Here is a 15,552-nt window from a genome sequence, read left to right as displayed (position 1 = left end):
AAAACACTCCTTGAAATCTTCCAACAGTCATTATTAGAACACAGCATTAGACACAAGTGCAGAATTAAAAACGCTTGAAAAAATTGAAATATTTGGTGTCAAAGAACAAACACAAAAATTCAAACAACTAAAAGAGCACAAATATAGAAAAAAAATGGAATATGGAATGAGGAAGAAATGTACGTGTGAGACAGTGAACCTTGTCAAACACCCTGCCTCAGTAGTAGCGGCCGTGGCGGTCATACTGCTTTGGTCTTTGATGGGTGTACGGAGCATAGTGGTTTCTGCTGTGTCTGCTTCTCATCACAGACTGATGCTGGAGCTCGTTGTAGGGCTCCGAGTGGTGGGGATGCTTGTATTCGATACCTGCGCAACATTCAGGACTGGTTAGAAGGCTATACAGCTCAAAAAGACACTTTGGATAACTAGTCCAAGGACCCACAGATACCTTGGTCAAATATTCACAGTGCAGAGTGAACTTGAAAAATACACCATCTCCAATCAGTTAGTCACTCTACAGATGCTGATGAGCAGATATAAATGGTACACTTACCATTTCTGTTTTGTTGCCTGCTGTAAGGAGCAGCAGCCTCATTGTGATTGGTCTGTGGCTGCAGGTTGTTCTCCTGGAAGTTCATGAAGTTAAAAGGCAAGGCATCGCTGGAGAACTCCTCACTGTAGCCGCCGTTGTAAAAACTCCCCCTTGATCGGAGTTGGTCTGTAAAAAGAGACAAAAGAGGGAGGTGGTGATAGGAGAAAGTCAAAGACTTAATCCAGAAAAAACAAAGTGTGGGGTTGCGATGGTATGTTCCCCCTCCTTTGAAATGATTTCCTCCCCTGCACAAGGACCTGACATTTCATTGTTGATGTTTTAGATGAATACTTTAATGTGACATCATTAGTTTGGCTGTTGATTCCAAATGACAAAAATCAACACAACTGGCCATGAAGTAAACCAAGTTGCAATAACTTTTAGTTAAGTAAAATACTTAAAGCAGCTTGATTCATTTTTAACACAAATCAAAAAGACACACTTAACTATAATGTGAAATAAAAAAACAAATAAACCAATAGAACATCTGGGAGAATGCTTCAAGTCTTACCCATGGCAGAAGAAAAAGTGTTGGTAGCATAGGGGTAGCTGCAGTTGGTCCGTACGTGAAACCCTCCTGAAAAGCAGCATTAAATGCATCAGCAAACAAAGAAACACTTCAGCTAACAAGACTCTTGTTATAATAATGTTGTGGTCACACTCCAAACTGTGGAAACAGCCTTACAGTGTCCCTGCGGACTTTAACCTATTATTGCAACATAAATTAGGCTTTTACAGCTTTTACTTTTAAACTAAACCCCAAAAACAAAAAAGGAAACCAAAGCCAAGGTTTAACAGGGAATCTTTAACATCGATGTAACAGTATAAACCACAGTTACAGTCCACCATTTTGTATATCTTAATAGAAACAAATGAAGTACTTTAAAGATATAATAGTCAAACTCATGACTCTACCATTCATCTTAAAAGGTCATGTGGTAATTGGGATTCATTTTACCCTTGCTCGCTTTCCCTCATCACCTGAAGTCTTACCTGGAGGGTTGAAAGCTTTTACCAAGGCTGGACGACGCTGCGGCTGTTGTTGTTGCTGTTGCTGTTGCTGTTGTTGTTGTTGCTGCTGCTGCTGTTGTTGCTGCTGCTTAGGAACCCCAGTATTCTCTGAAAAGAACAAACTCATGTCAATTTAGTTTCACTGATTAAAAATCCCATTTAATTCCTTTGCATTAGAACAAAGGCTGGTGGGTGCATATCTTCAATCAAAAAGACAAAGAGTTTTTAGAGTAATGTGTGTATCTGAAGAGTTCAAACAGTACGGGAAAAACACTGTTTTAGATTGGGATTGTGCGTGTGTGTGTGTGTGTGTAGTCCTCACCAACAGCAGTCATTGGGCAGAGCATGATGACGCCCCAGGCCTGTGCAACGTGCTGTAACAGCAGAGAGGTGATCCTGCGGTGGGCGATGGCGTTCCAGTGGACTCCATCCCTGGTGCGGTGTTGCAGGGAGAAGCGGAACTGGAAGTGGAGGTCCAACACATCCATCCCGTACGCGTCAGCCAGAGTCCCGCTGTAGAAGTTGGCTTCGATCACATCGAAACGCAGATGGGAAGCCTTGTGCTCAATCTAAAAAGGTGAAGGAGGGAGAGAGAGAGGAAAACGTTTTGAGGCTGGAAAACATGAAAAAAAAAAAAACAGGGTCAAGCTTAGACAATTCTTTAGTTTTAATGATGCAACCTCCCTTAATTGGTAATTGATTACTTTAAACCACACACACACCTCTGTCTGTATGGAGTGAATCAAAAAACTAGAAACCTGCTTTTTTGCCAGATCGCCTGATTTGGTGTGAATGCAGCCTTATGTGAATTCCCAGCAAGAAGGTTTAAGGAGATACTTTAAAACAGATTCCGTGTCAATTAGGTTTAGTTCTGGTGCCGATGACGTACCTCGGGCACCAGGAAACCCCCTCTGATCCCCTCTCCTAAGGGCATGGTGAGGTTCCACACAGTTAGACTTTCCTCAGGCAGGATCTCTTTCAGCGCCTCAAAGAACTGATGTAGGTTCTCCTTGTAGTCAATGATCCATTTAGAATAGTATCTACAAAACAGAACACGGGTAGGGACGTCACAAATTAGCTATGACCAAATTGATCAAAGCAGGGCTTCATCAAAAGAGATTCAGTGACACCTTACACCAGGGAACAGCTTATGGTGGTTCTGGTGCAGCTTGTGCGCTTATGGTTCTTATTGTGGTACAGGAAAACCTGAAACATTTCAATTGAGCAGTGCTTTGTCCTCTGCTAATATCATCAGCTATATGGTTGCAAACAACTGTTCACAACCACCCACACCTTCCTCACCCTTGCCGTTATGTCAAGAGGCGGAGATGAGGGAGAAATGAAGAAACCACAGCCTTTAGGAAACGTAAACATTATCGGCAATTCAAAAAACACACACCTGAGTTTGCTCAGCTACTGCCCCACCCACAGACTTACAAAGTCAGGAGTGTATATGATGGGATTAGCTGGTTGGACCAAATCACATTTGATTTAATACATTAATCAATACAGGATTAGTCTTCAAAAAGGACAGCACCCACCTTGAAATGTCCCAAACACAGGAGTTGACGATCACTACATCTGGTTTGAGGCCTGAGCGGAAGTCCTCCAGGATGCTCTGCATGTAGCGAGAGTAGATGCGTGTAACAAAGTAGAAGCGGACCAGGTAGTGGGCGGACTGATACTGCCGAACCTCCCGGTACTCTGTTCCATTGTGCATCTGACCCAGACACCCACCTTCCACCAGACAGTCCTGTTCAAAGCTCATCTCCCCCTGAAGGAGACGAATAGAGTGAGGAGAACAGAAACGCACGCTACTTACAGTCCACAAAAACCTTTTTGTCATCTAAACATCACTGACCTTGCTCTTGAGCTGTTTGAAAGTCAGATACTTGTCCCTCTGCAACAGCATAACTATGTCCTTATACACAGAGCGCATAACTGAGGATGAGATACAGAGAGCATAACCAAGCAGGCAGTGTAATGAAATGACCAATGCATACAACAGAGCGACCCAATAAAGCTCTCCTGACTGTTGGAAGCTGGCAAATGGACATTCAACAAAACTATTTGCAACGACCAGTAAGCGGGCCCATGTTCTGCAGAGTTCTGCCTGCTGTAAACGGCATGCACCTTAATTTAAGTGGATACTACCAGACAGGTTCATCACGACAAATGATCTGAAGTCTATATTTTTTGTAGGAATTTAAATCAATAAAGTTTTTGTCATAAATTTCTCAATGTATGTTTGAGTGAACTATTTGTGTTCAAGGATGTGTGTTGAGAGTGTAGGGTTTCAGTCAGTTACACTAATGTTAGTTTTATCAAGCAGAACTTTAATTAGCTAATTCAGGGCTAATGCAGTGAAAATAAGTTTATTTTCATTCATTGAGGAGCTCTTAAACCTTTAAAAAAAACACTTAAACGAGAAAGTGAATTTAGTTATAACTCACTGGAATCTCCCAGCACCACGATGAACTTATTGTGGAGCAGCTGAGTGGCCTGATGGTGACTCACACTCTTCATCTCCTGTCAATTAAAATGCCAAACGTTTGTTTTGTATTACGGCGAATAAATTCATGTTAGCATTGACATACTTATAAAACTAAACTAATAAACAGGCTAATACTAACACAAGGAGACAAATAATGACTTACCATTGTTGTGTTTAGGAGCTAACCAACGCTAGCTGTTTGAAATTTGGCTCGTGGTTGGCGCCTCGTGTATGTTTTAGCAAACGTTAGACAACTTTGTTTAGAAGCGAATCATCACAATCTGGACGTTTTTTAATTCTGGCATGCGAACGCACAGCGGCCTCGCCAACTGACCCCCGCCTGAACTGTAAAGCTAAAAGTTATACCAGCAGCTATGCAAGAAAAGTTTTATTTTTTTACTCCACTCAACAGGTGCCCGATTTTAAGTCGCCTTTAAATACTGTCGGAAATATTACAATTTTCGTGCGCGCTTTGCATCACGGTCTAGCTAAGCTATTGTGGATCACCAAATTAAATTAGATCTGGTTTGATTGACTCACTTTGTGTTTAATGATGACAATCAAATGATACATTCTTGAAAAACATTAAAACAAATTTAATATAATTTAGTATAAATAGTATAGTACAGGCCTATACAGGCTAATGGTAAAAGTGTGCATTAAAACCTAGGCTACTAAAACTGGTAGGTCTACCAGGCTTTTCAAATGCCTATTTAGAACTTTGTAGTCATTTTATTAAAAAATAAATAAAAAATAGGAGTAAACCAACCATCTTAGATATTGTGAAGAATGTGTGTTATTATCTTTATATGTCCATGGTTAGTAGCCCACAACATCCTGAAATTACATTTTATCAGAATTAAATATCATCAGTTTAACTCCGCTCTGTCAGTCTTGTACTTCAACCCTCTTTTTAGGAGAAGTTAGGAATTTTTGAAAAAACAATAGGCCTATATCCAGTTTTGTGGGGAAATAAACGATACCCAAGGAAAATGTTTTGTATACTGTAGGCCTACTAAGATATATATCTTCATTAAGATATACAATAAAAATAGTACTGGTTAAACTAAGGGTATCAAGCTTATAGATTCCACAAAAGAACTTCAAGAAACATCTTCAACTGCTTTTCAAAAAATGACTTTTTATTTCAACACTTTTGTACATGAGGAAGTTGAGGAAATATCTCCTCTGTGTGCTTGAATGTGAGAATGACCTCTCTTTTTTCATACTTATTGCTTTCAGAAGAAGTCACTGTCATCATCATAATCTATCACTTGTATCTCTGCTTTTTTCTTCTCTTCCTCTCGCTCCTTCTCTTCTCTCTCTTCCTCCTCTTCATCCGTCCCGACTTCTTTCTTGGTCTGGCTTTCCTGGTGAAACTCCCAGTAAATCCCAGTCAGAGCTTTCGCTGCTTCCAGGGACACTTTGAGATTTCCTATCACCTCCTTGTTTTCATCCACACTGACGACTGGAGGAAACAGAGACGCATGGCCAGACAGACTGTGAGAAAACTCAATTTGACACATTATTGAAGATCCTTGCCTAAATTGCTATTTTTTCCTACACTTGCTATGGTACCAGGTATTTTCAGCATGTAAATAGTTTACTATGCAGCATTATTATGAGTTCTCACTTAGAATCAATACAACCCACAGAAACTATTTCAAATTTATTTTTTGGATCAAAAACTCAACAGAAAATGCATAAAACCACTCCATAACCTACTGTCAATCTGTTGCTCAGTGACATCATTTCCTGTGAGGAGCAGTTCCTTTAGGTCCAGAAAAGCGTTCCCGACGTCCAAACACTCCTCGTCATCGTCCATGGGCTCACTGACTACCGTGAACTTTAACCTTTCCAGGACACACAGACATACATACACACATCTTAGACACACATTTCCTGGTTTGGGTCTGCAGAGATATACTGATGTGTACTATTCACGCATACTTTAACGTGTATAAGGACACTGATGACACTTACCTTCCCTGGTTGGGGTCGGTGCCCTCCAGCATGGTGTAAAGATACTGTCTGAGTGGAGCTGACTGTGAGCCATCCACGTAAATCACTGAGAGAGACAAACAAAGACATTTTGGGTTTATAATAGATAAGCAAAACAAAGGGAGCCACAAAGATCACCCGCTCTCACCTCGTGTGAAGTTGTAGTGAACCTCCTCTCCCTCTGTGGGCTTGCGGAGGGACATGGGTGTTTCGGTGGTCTCCATGGGGACGCCCAGCAGCCGATACTCCACATAGACACGCTGCACAGACTCGTCCAGCGCCACATGGGCCAACGGTTCAAACGTCAGGGACAGAATCTCCACTCTCAGCTTGTCTCCCTGAAACGCAAAATAAATTGTGTTCGGCTCACAAACCTTGACTGAAGAAGATGAAACTATATCATAATATCTGGCCTGCTCATTTAAAAACTAGATCAACAGAAGTACAAATGAAACTGACAGCACAATGTGATGCTTAACCCTACCTTCTATTCTATTTCATTCACACATTCAGTCCCTCTCACTCACACAGTTACTTCCTACCTTCCTCATTTTCCGTTTTGGGGGAATGATGATAATGTCGCTTTGTGTGGAACTTGACTCTGAGGACTCTTGGGTTTCACTGTGTCCTGCAGCAGCTGTGTATTTAAAGAAAATAACATGAGAAGAACTGTTTTTTTTTAATCAGCGAATTAAATTACATTTTCATGTCGTGTTCCAGGTATATTTTGTTATAAAGTAGATTGGTTTAAATGATCACAGATTTTTCCTGTGAGAAACCAAAAGCAGGTGTGCAGGCCTATTGTATGTGTATTGATAGTAGTTACCACTTTCACTCCTCGCCTCTTCCTCCTCATCTTCATCAGTTGAAACCTGATCCTGAAAAGAAGGAATGAGCCCAGTCACCACCAGCCAGTTCTCAATGGATGTCAATGTTTTCCTTGCATAACATTTAAAGAAAAAAAAGTATTTACTTTGAAAATGACTTCAGCAGAAGGGAGAGAGTGAGCTCCTACCTGAGTCTTGGCATCGCTGGCAGAGCTTCTCCTTGACCATGTCGCGGGTGACGCTCTCTCTGAAGATCTGAAATGAGATTAAATCATATGTTATCTTCATTTATCTTGAGATGGGAAAATTATAACAACACTAATAGAGTGTTTAAGACATTATATGTATTTTAAATGTTTAGCCTGATTCCAAATTGTAATGGGAATGAACAGTATTTTTTTCCTTACTTCCTTGGCGTGGTCAGTCTTGGCTCCGGTGTCAGATGGGGTGTGCGCTGGTAAATGTCAGGTGGCCTCTTTGTGGATCTCTTCCCCTCTGTGGACTGGCGAGCGGCCCGCGTTTTCACAGAGGTGGATTGCTCTGGTCGTATGTTTTGTGAGCTTTTCTGTTTGACAGGTGGAGGCCGGGGCTGTGAACACAGATGGATACACTGGTAAACAAAAGGGTTCTATATGCTTGAATTATTATGAAAGCTTTTGTAGGTGCTTACCCAAACTTTAGTCTCTTTCTGAGTTTCTTTGGTTTCTCTTGGCTCGAGGAACTGGGTCTGTGGTAAAGCCAGAGAAGAACGGTATAAGGATATAGTACAACAAGTGTCTTCATGCCTTGCTTTTGGCATTTATAGTGATCTTCAAAGACTTCTTGATGCACTCAACCTATGACTTAGTGTTAGCAAACCGAACATTCCTTAGAGGTACTTAAGAGAGAGAGTTAATGTTGTCATAGTTTTTCATTAGTTCATAAATGTGTAGTTTATCAGAGCATTACTGGTAGTCCCCAAACCATTTGACACAGTAGAATAAAGAACATCACCTTCACTCTGGGCTTGGCTATAGGCTTAGGTGACACCTCCCTCTCAGTGCTTTCCCTTGCTGTGTCCTGTGCCCTATGCCTACCCAGCACCGTGTCCAGCGATGGTTGGAAGGGATACTTCCATTTAACCATGACCCTGACCATGCCCCGAGGTCCACCAGCTGGATCCCTCAGAACATAGTCACCTGGCAGGGCAGAGAGAAAATGGGAAAGCTCTGTTTATTGGACAATGTTACAATACGGAGTCTAAAACAAAGAGTAAAGTTTCAGAGGGATTAGTTTATCTTCTAGCCAGAAACTATTAACTCATCATGGACTAAATATGATCAGTTCTGTTGTTTAGGCAGGTATAGAGGGAAGACGAAAGAAAATGCTATCATGGGACTAGTTCTGGGAAACGTTTGCCATATGATGGATTTCTGTAAATTGTCGTGTTAGCTTCCATCTTCGATTAAGTGAACACTTCCTCTAATAATAGCTTCAGATCTGCTTCAGAACTTGTCTCTCTCTCTCACCTCTGATCTCCCTGCCTGAAGCCAAGGCTAGGAGTGGTATTGGGGTCTTGGCCAGATAGGCTGGTGGTATATGGTCATCGCTGTCATCAAACACATACACCCACAAACTGCTGGACCTGGGGAAAAGCAGAATCGAATGTTGTCAATATTTTAAAGAGATAGGGAAAGATGGGGATTATCAAAAGCAGTATCTTCCTTTGAAATTCTTTGGATACTCAAATATTTGGTCAAATACTTAAAGTTCAGAGTCAACTTTACTCTAAGAAGGAAGTGAATGTCCACTTCAATATAATCTGAATCACTAGCATTTATCCCACCAGAATCCAGACTATCATACCTCATGTAGTGCAACACATCAGCTGTGACTGCTAGTGGGTATCTGGCGGTGTCATTGAACACGGGGTCAGCGGTGCACTGGACCGTTGGAGAGACGTGAGGCGGCAGGTCATAGAACCTGTACGTCAGGTAGGCGTCAGGAAGAAGTCCAGGCCAGCGAGCGTTAAGGCCCACACAGCGTTCCAACACTACCACCAGCTCATTGGGGATTCCCCCACCGTAGTCATGTAACTCCTGCAAACATCATTGGAAAATGTCATTCAAAACAAATTTTGCATTGAAGTGAGAATATACGTTTTTTTTCATAATTTGGTTGAACCTTTAACGATATCAAAATATTATCATTAAATAACGGTCTTGTACCTCGTGACCAACATCTTGCCAGCCAAGAAAGATGTGCGAGGGGCTCCTCTGTATAGCTACTCCTCTCTCTACCACAGTGTCGATGGGCTCTGCAGGATTAAACAGGCGCACCCAGAAATCCACAACACCAACAATTTCACCCTCAGAGCCTTGGACAGAGACAGACAGATTTTAGTCATGGTTGGAATCCTAATTATCAATTGAATGGTGGTTAACACACTGTTAACAAGTGCACTATGTTATTAATTCATATTTCAAAAGAAGATGTCAAAGAAAAATTACAAGTATAGAAGAACTTCATAGCGTTATTCACTGCATGTCAGTATACTGTACATATTGTTCTTTGTACAACATAACTCACCTGTGATATTGACACATCCACTGATGCGCTCTCCTCTTCTTTCCATGGCGCCCATTAGGGACATCTGTCCACTTCCATGTGTCACAAACCTGACGCCTCCTAAAGCCTGGTGGAGCTCCACTCTGACCCTGGAGCCCTGCCCTCCCAGCCGGCCCAGGTCTCGGGCTGTTAGAGCGTAGCGCGACGTGAAGCTGTAGTTGGGCTGGCTGCCCGACACCAGCGGAGTGGAATGCACCTCAAAGTCCAAGAGGCCGTAGGTGCAGAAGGTCACAACGTCTTCACCTCCGTCCACTCCCGGGCAGATAATGCCCATAGTACGGAGCCCTGCTGGGGTGAAGGTGGCGCCCTGGAGGTGAGAAAAATACAACAATACTGATTTCAAATGAATTTCAATTAAAAAATAACAAATTTAGGTACAGAGCCTTTGTGTTTTTAAACCTTAAGGTGGATCTCCAACAGTGACTCCCCAGCCCTCAGTTGAGAAAAAGACAAGTCGTCTTCAATGGGCTGTACCACCTCCTGGTCTCCAGCTGGCCAGGTGTACTGTATTGGCATGGTCCGTTTGTAGTTCCTGGGGCTGTATGCTAACTCTTTCAACTGAGCTGTGGAGTACAAATACAAAAGTAAAGAGTTTTGGGATTCTGAGCACTTTCAATATCGTATAATCATATTCAGTGACACACAGCTGAAAAGTTACTGAACTCTTGCCTCTGTTGTTAATACAGAAATAAGTGTTGTTGTTCATACCTTGTAAAGTGTAGATCTGAAGGGCCCTTTTTGATAAAAGTTTGTCTTTCTCTGCCATCCTCCTCCTGCTCTCCTCCCTCTCGCTCTCCATCTTCTGGTTGACTGTGTTCAACTCTTCCTTGAGAAGTAAAGTTTCATTGAAGACAAGTTCTGTTAAAATGGGATCACAGGCCTGTTGGACCTGATTAGGATTTGACAAAACAGTATGGTGTGTGTATGTACCTGCAGGTCTTTGCTGATACGGTGCTCCAGCAATAGAAGGCTTCTGGTTTTCTGTAATTCCAGCACAGTCTCAGCATGCGATGCCTGGATGTTTGCCAGCTCGCGGGGCGAATCCTCCACCTTCCCATCGACTGAGAGGAAACGTAGCCCCGCCCTGCTCTCCTGCTGCATCCTGAACGCCTACAGTTAGACGAAAAACATACAAAAAGGTTTCAAATATTTTATTTTGTCTTTCAAAGCAGTCCTTAACGAAATTTAACAAGTGTGCAAACCTTGATCTGCACCAGAGTTTCACTGAGCTCCTCAACACTCATGTCAAACTCCTGCAAGAAAAAAAGAGAGAGATGATGAAAACTGTGTCAGGATATGTGCTGAAAAGTGTATTACACAATGTAAACAAACGTCATACTGATGTGTTAACAGTAGAATACTATACAGTGCGTCGTCTCCCACCTTGGTGACAGAGTCCATTCTGTGCTGCAGAGCAGAAACCTGCTCTCTGTACTGGAGAACCTCTCCTTCCAGATGCTCTCGTCTGTCTCTCATCAATAAAGAGAACTCTAGGAAAGCCAGATCACATAAATGAATAAATGTGACTGGGAATTATTGTAGGGTTTTACTTTGTTACTGAAGAGTGGGCGGTATCTTCTTTAACTAATTGTCCATTGTCAAACTGCAGCAGATGCAGTGCCCTTAGGCTGAGACTCCTACCTCGGTCTCTCTCCCTCTGCTCCTCCAATATCTCCTTCTCTCGTCTCAGTTTGTCCTTCTCCAGCTCCAGACGGACTGTCCCTTCCTTCTCAGCCTGCAGCATCTCCTCCAGTCTCTGGATGTCCGTCTTGCAGACGTTTTCTCCCTCTTTCTCTTTCTCCCTCTCCTCCTCCACCTCTGTGTGTATTTCCACATGGCCGTCAGGGTTGCTTTGCAGGGATAAGGTGCTAGGAAAAAAAACATATGTCTTGCTTAAAGTCATGTTTCTGCTGCCTTTGCACAGCAACTTTTCAACAATTTCTAGAAAAAGCAAAGGTCTCATCCTTCCCTCCTGGATAAGATGCTGCATTAGATCTTAGAGATTGTTTTGCAGGGCTTAGAAGATAATAATAATAATAATAATAATAATAATAATAATAATAATAATAATAATAATAATAATAATAATAATAATAATAATAATAACAATAATAATAATAGTAGTAATAATAATAATAATAACTTGTATTTATTTAGCACTTTTCTAGGAACTCCAGGTCGCTTGTCAACTCTTACCTCTCTAGTAAAGTGTCATAGTTTTCTTTAATAAGATCCCTCTCTCCCTCCAAGTCTGCTATCCTCTCCTGCAGCTGAAAGAGAAATACTTCAATCCTTAAAAAAAAAAACTTTAAAAGAAATTGACATTGCGTTCCATCATGTCCAGTCTAGATTTACACATGCAGAGAGCGATGCAGTACCTTGTCCAGGGTCTGTACACACATGGTAGAGGTGGTGAGTTGTCCCTCCAGTGCCAGGGTTCTCTGTCTCTCCTGCTTCAACTGCTCAGCCAGCTCCTCCACTTTCTCCAGCAGAGCCGCCTGGCTTTCCCTCAGCAACCTCTGACTCTGGAGTGACCACACTCAAAGTTAATATGAGCACTGATTCACTTATTAGGAAGAAAACTGGTTTGAAGTATTCATTAGAGACTCACCTCCTCCAGCTGATTCTCATAAGTCTGGAAGAAAGGAAGAGGGACAAAAAGAAAATCAAGATATGTATCTTTTGTGGACCAAGTGGACTCAAGTACTGAACCTGCATTATTATGCTTAATCGAACCTCTTGGAGGTCGTTGAACTTCTCCTGGGTGACTCTCAGGGCCGTGCCCTTGTCCGAAAGCTGCTTTTGTAGACGGATCACGTCCACGTTCTCTCTAATAGTGATTCTGACAGAGAGATAAGATGTTACAATGCAATTTGTATTTTTGTTGACATGGTGGTTGCACAAGCTGTTGTAGCATTACAATGTCCTCTTTGTGTAGGAACACATTATTATTACAGATAGTTTACTTATTATGTTACCTAAGGTCTGAAAAAACTTAACTGGTAGGCCTATGTATTTAATAAAAACAAATGAACAGATTTTAAAATATACCCTTAACAAAACATGCAGTGCACTCTTCCACCTTTTGCAGTAGCATGTGAAATATCACCTGTGGCTGTCAGCCTGCTGCTTCCTTATCTCTCTCACAGTTCCCTCAAACTCTCTCTCTTTGTCTCTCAGAGTGTCTCTGAGCGCCTGGGCAGTCAGCTCCAGCTCTCCAACCCTCAGCTGCTCAGTCATACTGGACCTTCTGTGGAGGGATTAGAGAATGGAGGGGTGGGTCAGCATGCAGGAGGGATGGAAAAGAGAATAAGAAATGGAAGTAAAGAAGGCAAAACAGAGATAGAAACAGGACAAAAGACTCACTTGCTTCCCACAGTTTCCCAACATGATTTATTTAGCCAATTATAATGCACTCTGATCAGGGATGATTTTTTGCATATTCCTAATATCCTGCAGAAACCCTGTATGCTTTTCTTTAATTTTTTAACCATCATTTGTAGATAGTAGTTGTCCAGAGCGGAGTGTGCACATGTGAAAAACAGTCAGAGGGTTATGTAAACAACTGTTGATACAGTATAAAGAAAAGAAACAACATTCCACAGAGCTATTCTATACATCTGGGGCAGCTGTTCACTCGCAGACCTGAGCAGAGTGTATCTGTATAGTTGAAAGCAAGTACTCAATGTTCTTTACATCTCACACTTACAATCTGTCCATCTCGGCCCTGGTGTCTTCTAACATGTGGCCGTAGCGGGCCGGGGCAGTCTGGGCTGCTCTCCTGACTCCGCCCTCCATTTCCATACCTTTACCTGACAAGAAGAAGAGAGAGATGGAGGAAGATGAGAGACGGAGGACAATGCAGTGGTCACCTTGGCCTCAATTCAGGTGATATATTTTTTCCACGACACACATACCTTTACTGAACCTGTATGGTGTGCGTCCACCAAGGTCCATAATGTGCTGCTTGGCCAGGCTGAGTTTGTTCTGCAGCACCGCTTTCTGGCTCTCCAGCATATCCACACGGGCTTCCAACTCATGTAAGGTGTCCTCCATGTCCCTCTCCTTCACACCAGTGGACCCGGGACGGGCCTGACGAAGACGCATCAGTCTGGTGGAAATCCTGAGGCAAAGAGAAGGAAGTTGTATCAGCCATATTGGGGGGCTTGCCACGTTGCTGAGCCCCATTCTGCTCAAATGTCTGGTACAGTCATTAGGGTATGTGAGTGTTCAGGTAAATTTCGTTGGTAATGTTTGTAACCTGCGTAGCCGCTGCTCCTGTGTACGTGTGTGTTGTCTTAGCACACTGTTTTCCTCTTGCAGCCTGAGACACAGGTCCTCCAGGTGCTCTCTGGGAAACCGAAACAGGCGCTGAGGATCTACTGAAGGGAGAGAAAGCAGAACATCGTTTCTTTGTATATTTAAATGAATCCAAACTTGGAGAAAAAAGGGAATGGTTGATATGACAGCAGGAAAGGTACTTTTGTATGCTTTTGTTAACGTCTGAAAATGTTGAAGTATGTGTTTTGTAAAGTGGTTTCACCTTTTGTCTTCATGACATGATGCTTTTTCCATTGCTTCACATCACGTCGAGTATCTGGGGCAAACAGCAGGAGGGGGACACAGACAGATTGAGACTGCATATATGTATGTATTTACAGACACCCCAAAGTAAACAATGTAATCAGTCTAAACAGAAAATATATTATTAATGGAGGTTAGGATACTAAAAGTGATGCACAGCATATATGGTCCATTATAAGGTCTAAATTAAGACCTTTCATGTTAAGACTACTATTACTGAATAAAGAGCAATCCAACGATTATTTGGGATTTCATCTTAATGTCTTTATTGTAATAACTTTATAAATTGAGTCATTGGCGTGTCCATAAACACTCATAGATTTTAGCTAAGGGAAGTAAATGTGCACACATTAAATGGCATAAGACTGTACACACAAACCTGGGAGAGTTGGCATCAGTCCTCCCTTCATCAGTCCCACATCTCTGACTGGGATATCTGCAGCCGTCTCATCTTGAACCGGCGACATCACGCCTCTCCACTCAGTCTCAGCCAATCAGACAGCTCTTTAACATGTCACAACAGCAGACTTGTCATATTGATATCCACTGCTTCACTGCCCTCCATCCAGTTGGTGATACAAACTGGAATGTTGACTTAAGGCTGTTTATAAGAAATGTTCACAAGATCTGCAGCAAAATAGAGAAACCAAACAATTATTATGAAATCCTGTAACCATGACTTTTTACATTTAAATGTGAATGTAGAGGTAAAATAATTATATAATAATTTCTTAGTTTTTGTTATTTTGATAAATGCTGTTGGCTTTATCAGTTACTACACTGCGAAGCTTAATGAAGCAGCACTCTCCATAACACAACTACAGATATACTTTTAAATCCAATTCCCATAAAAGGTCTGTATTTAGTCTCCGTTTCTAGTTTTTCACTTAAATCATGACCTCAAAACTCTGTCCACACTCTGAAGAGGCTTTCATTCCCAAACAATTTTAGCTTCACTGTACCGTTTTATTTAGTAATTGACCGAAGATAAAAACTTAAAGACAAAATGAATAACAATTATTTTCTGTTTAATGTCTACAGTGCTGCAGCTGGTAGGACAGTGGTTTACATTATGATGCTCCTTCCTACAGTAACATACATGAACAGTGAGAGCTGACAAAATATCGGACTTACCGTTGTTGGTTGGCCATCCAAAAACTATCTCTGGTATTTAAATGTGTAGTGTTCTTGCTTTAGCCTTGTGCATAGTGTAGCATGTAGGCTCCCAACGTGACTCCGCCCTATGCTTGGATCATTTCAGCTGTAATCCCTTTTATCCCTTCCTTCTTTCCCAACTCTTTTTGTCCTTTCTTTACATATATGTTTCCCTTTCTTTTCAGGAATTCTGCAGTGATAAATGATTACTTGCAGTGACTGGGTCTTTGCCTGCATACATTGATATCAGTGACAAACCTGTTTGTGTACAATGTGTGTAT

At 41.8% G+C, this 15,552-nt stretch overlaps 2 protein-coding genes across 2 annotated transcripts; both read right to left on the bottom strand.

Moving 5' to 3' along the window:
• Positions 1 to 217: 217 nt before the first annotated feature.
• LOC307269449 (PC-esterase domain-containing protein 1A-like) lies at positions 218 to 4,129 on the bottom strand (the record flags this gene model as incomplete). Its single annotated transcript, XM_080052417.1, has 8 exons — positions 218 to 366; positions 554 to 718; positions 1,104 to 1,169; positions 1,926 to 2,172; positions 2,493 to 2,643; positions 3,145 to 3,377; positions 3,465 to 3,544; positions 4,057 to 4,129. The coding sequence occupies 8 exons, from the start codon at positions 4,127 to 4,129 to the stop codon at positions 218 to 220; spliced, it is 1,164 nt and encodes a 387-aa protein (XP_079908543.1).
• A 1,206-nt stretch (positions 4,130 to 5,335) lies between these two features.
• On the bottom strand, positions 5,336 to 14,583 carry rpgrip1 (RPGR interacting protein 1; the record flags this gene model as incomplete). Its single annotated transcript, XM_080052416.1, has 29 exons — positions 5,336 to 5,565; positions 5,823 to 5,950; positions 6,081 to 6,165; positions 6,247 to 6,436; positions 6,641 to 6,735; positions 6,925 to 6,976; positions 7,114 to 7,180; positions 7,333 to 7,514; positions 7,919 to 8,103; positions 8,434 to 8,549; positions 8,771 to 9,003; positions 9,133 to 9,281; positions 9,494 to 9,839; positions 9,932 to 10,095; positions 10,241 to 10,358; positions 10,463 to 10,642; positions 10,735 to 10,785; positions 10,916 to 11,022; positions 11,174 to 11,400; positions 11,729 to 11,802; positions 11,911 to 12,057; positions 12,144 to 12,167; positions 12,269 to 12,374; positions 12,642 to 12,782; positions 13,242 to 13,344; positions 13,450 to 13,655; positions 13,794 to 13,911; positions 14,076 to 14,129; positions 14,496 to 14,583. The coding sequence occupies 29 exons, from the start codon at positions 14,581 to 14,583 to the stop codon at positions 5,336 to 5,338; spliced, it is 3,966 nt and encodes a 1,321-aa protein (XP_079908542.1).
• Between the last annotated feature and the right edge of the window lie 969 nt (positions 14,584 to 15,552).

Source organism: Ammodytes marinus (genome assembly GCF_949987685.1).
Source record: "Ammodytes marinus genome assembly, chromosome: 23".
Taxonomy (NCBI): Eukaryota; Metazoa; Chordata; class Actinopteri; order Uranoscopiformes; family Ammodytidae; genus Ammodytes; species Ammodytes marinus.
Note: the sequence above shows the minus strand (reverse complement) of the source record. Positions and strands in the feature narration are given on the sequence as shown.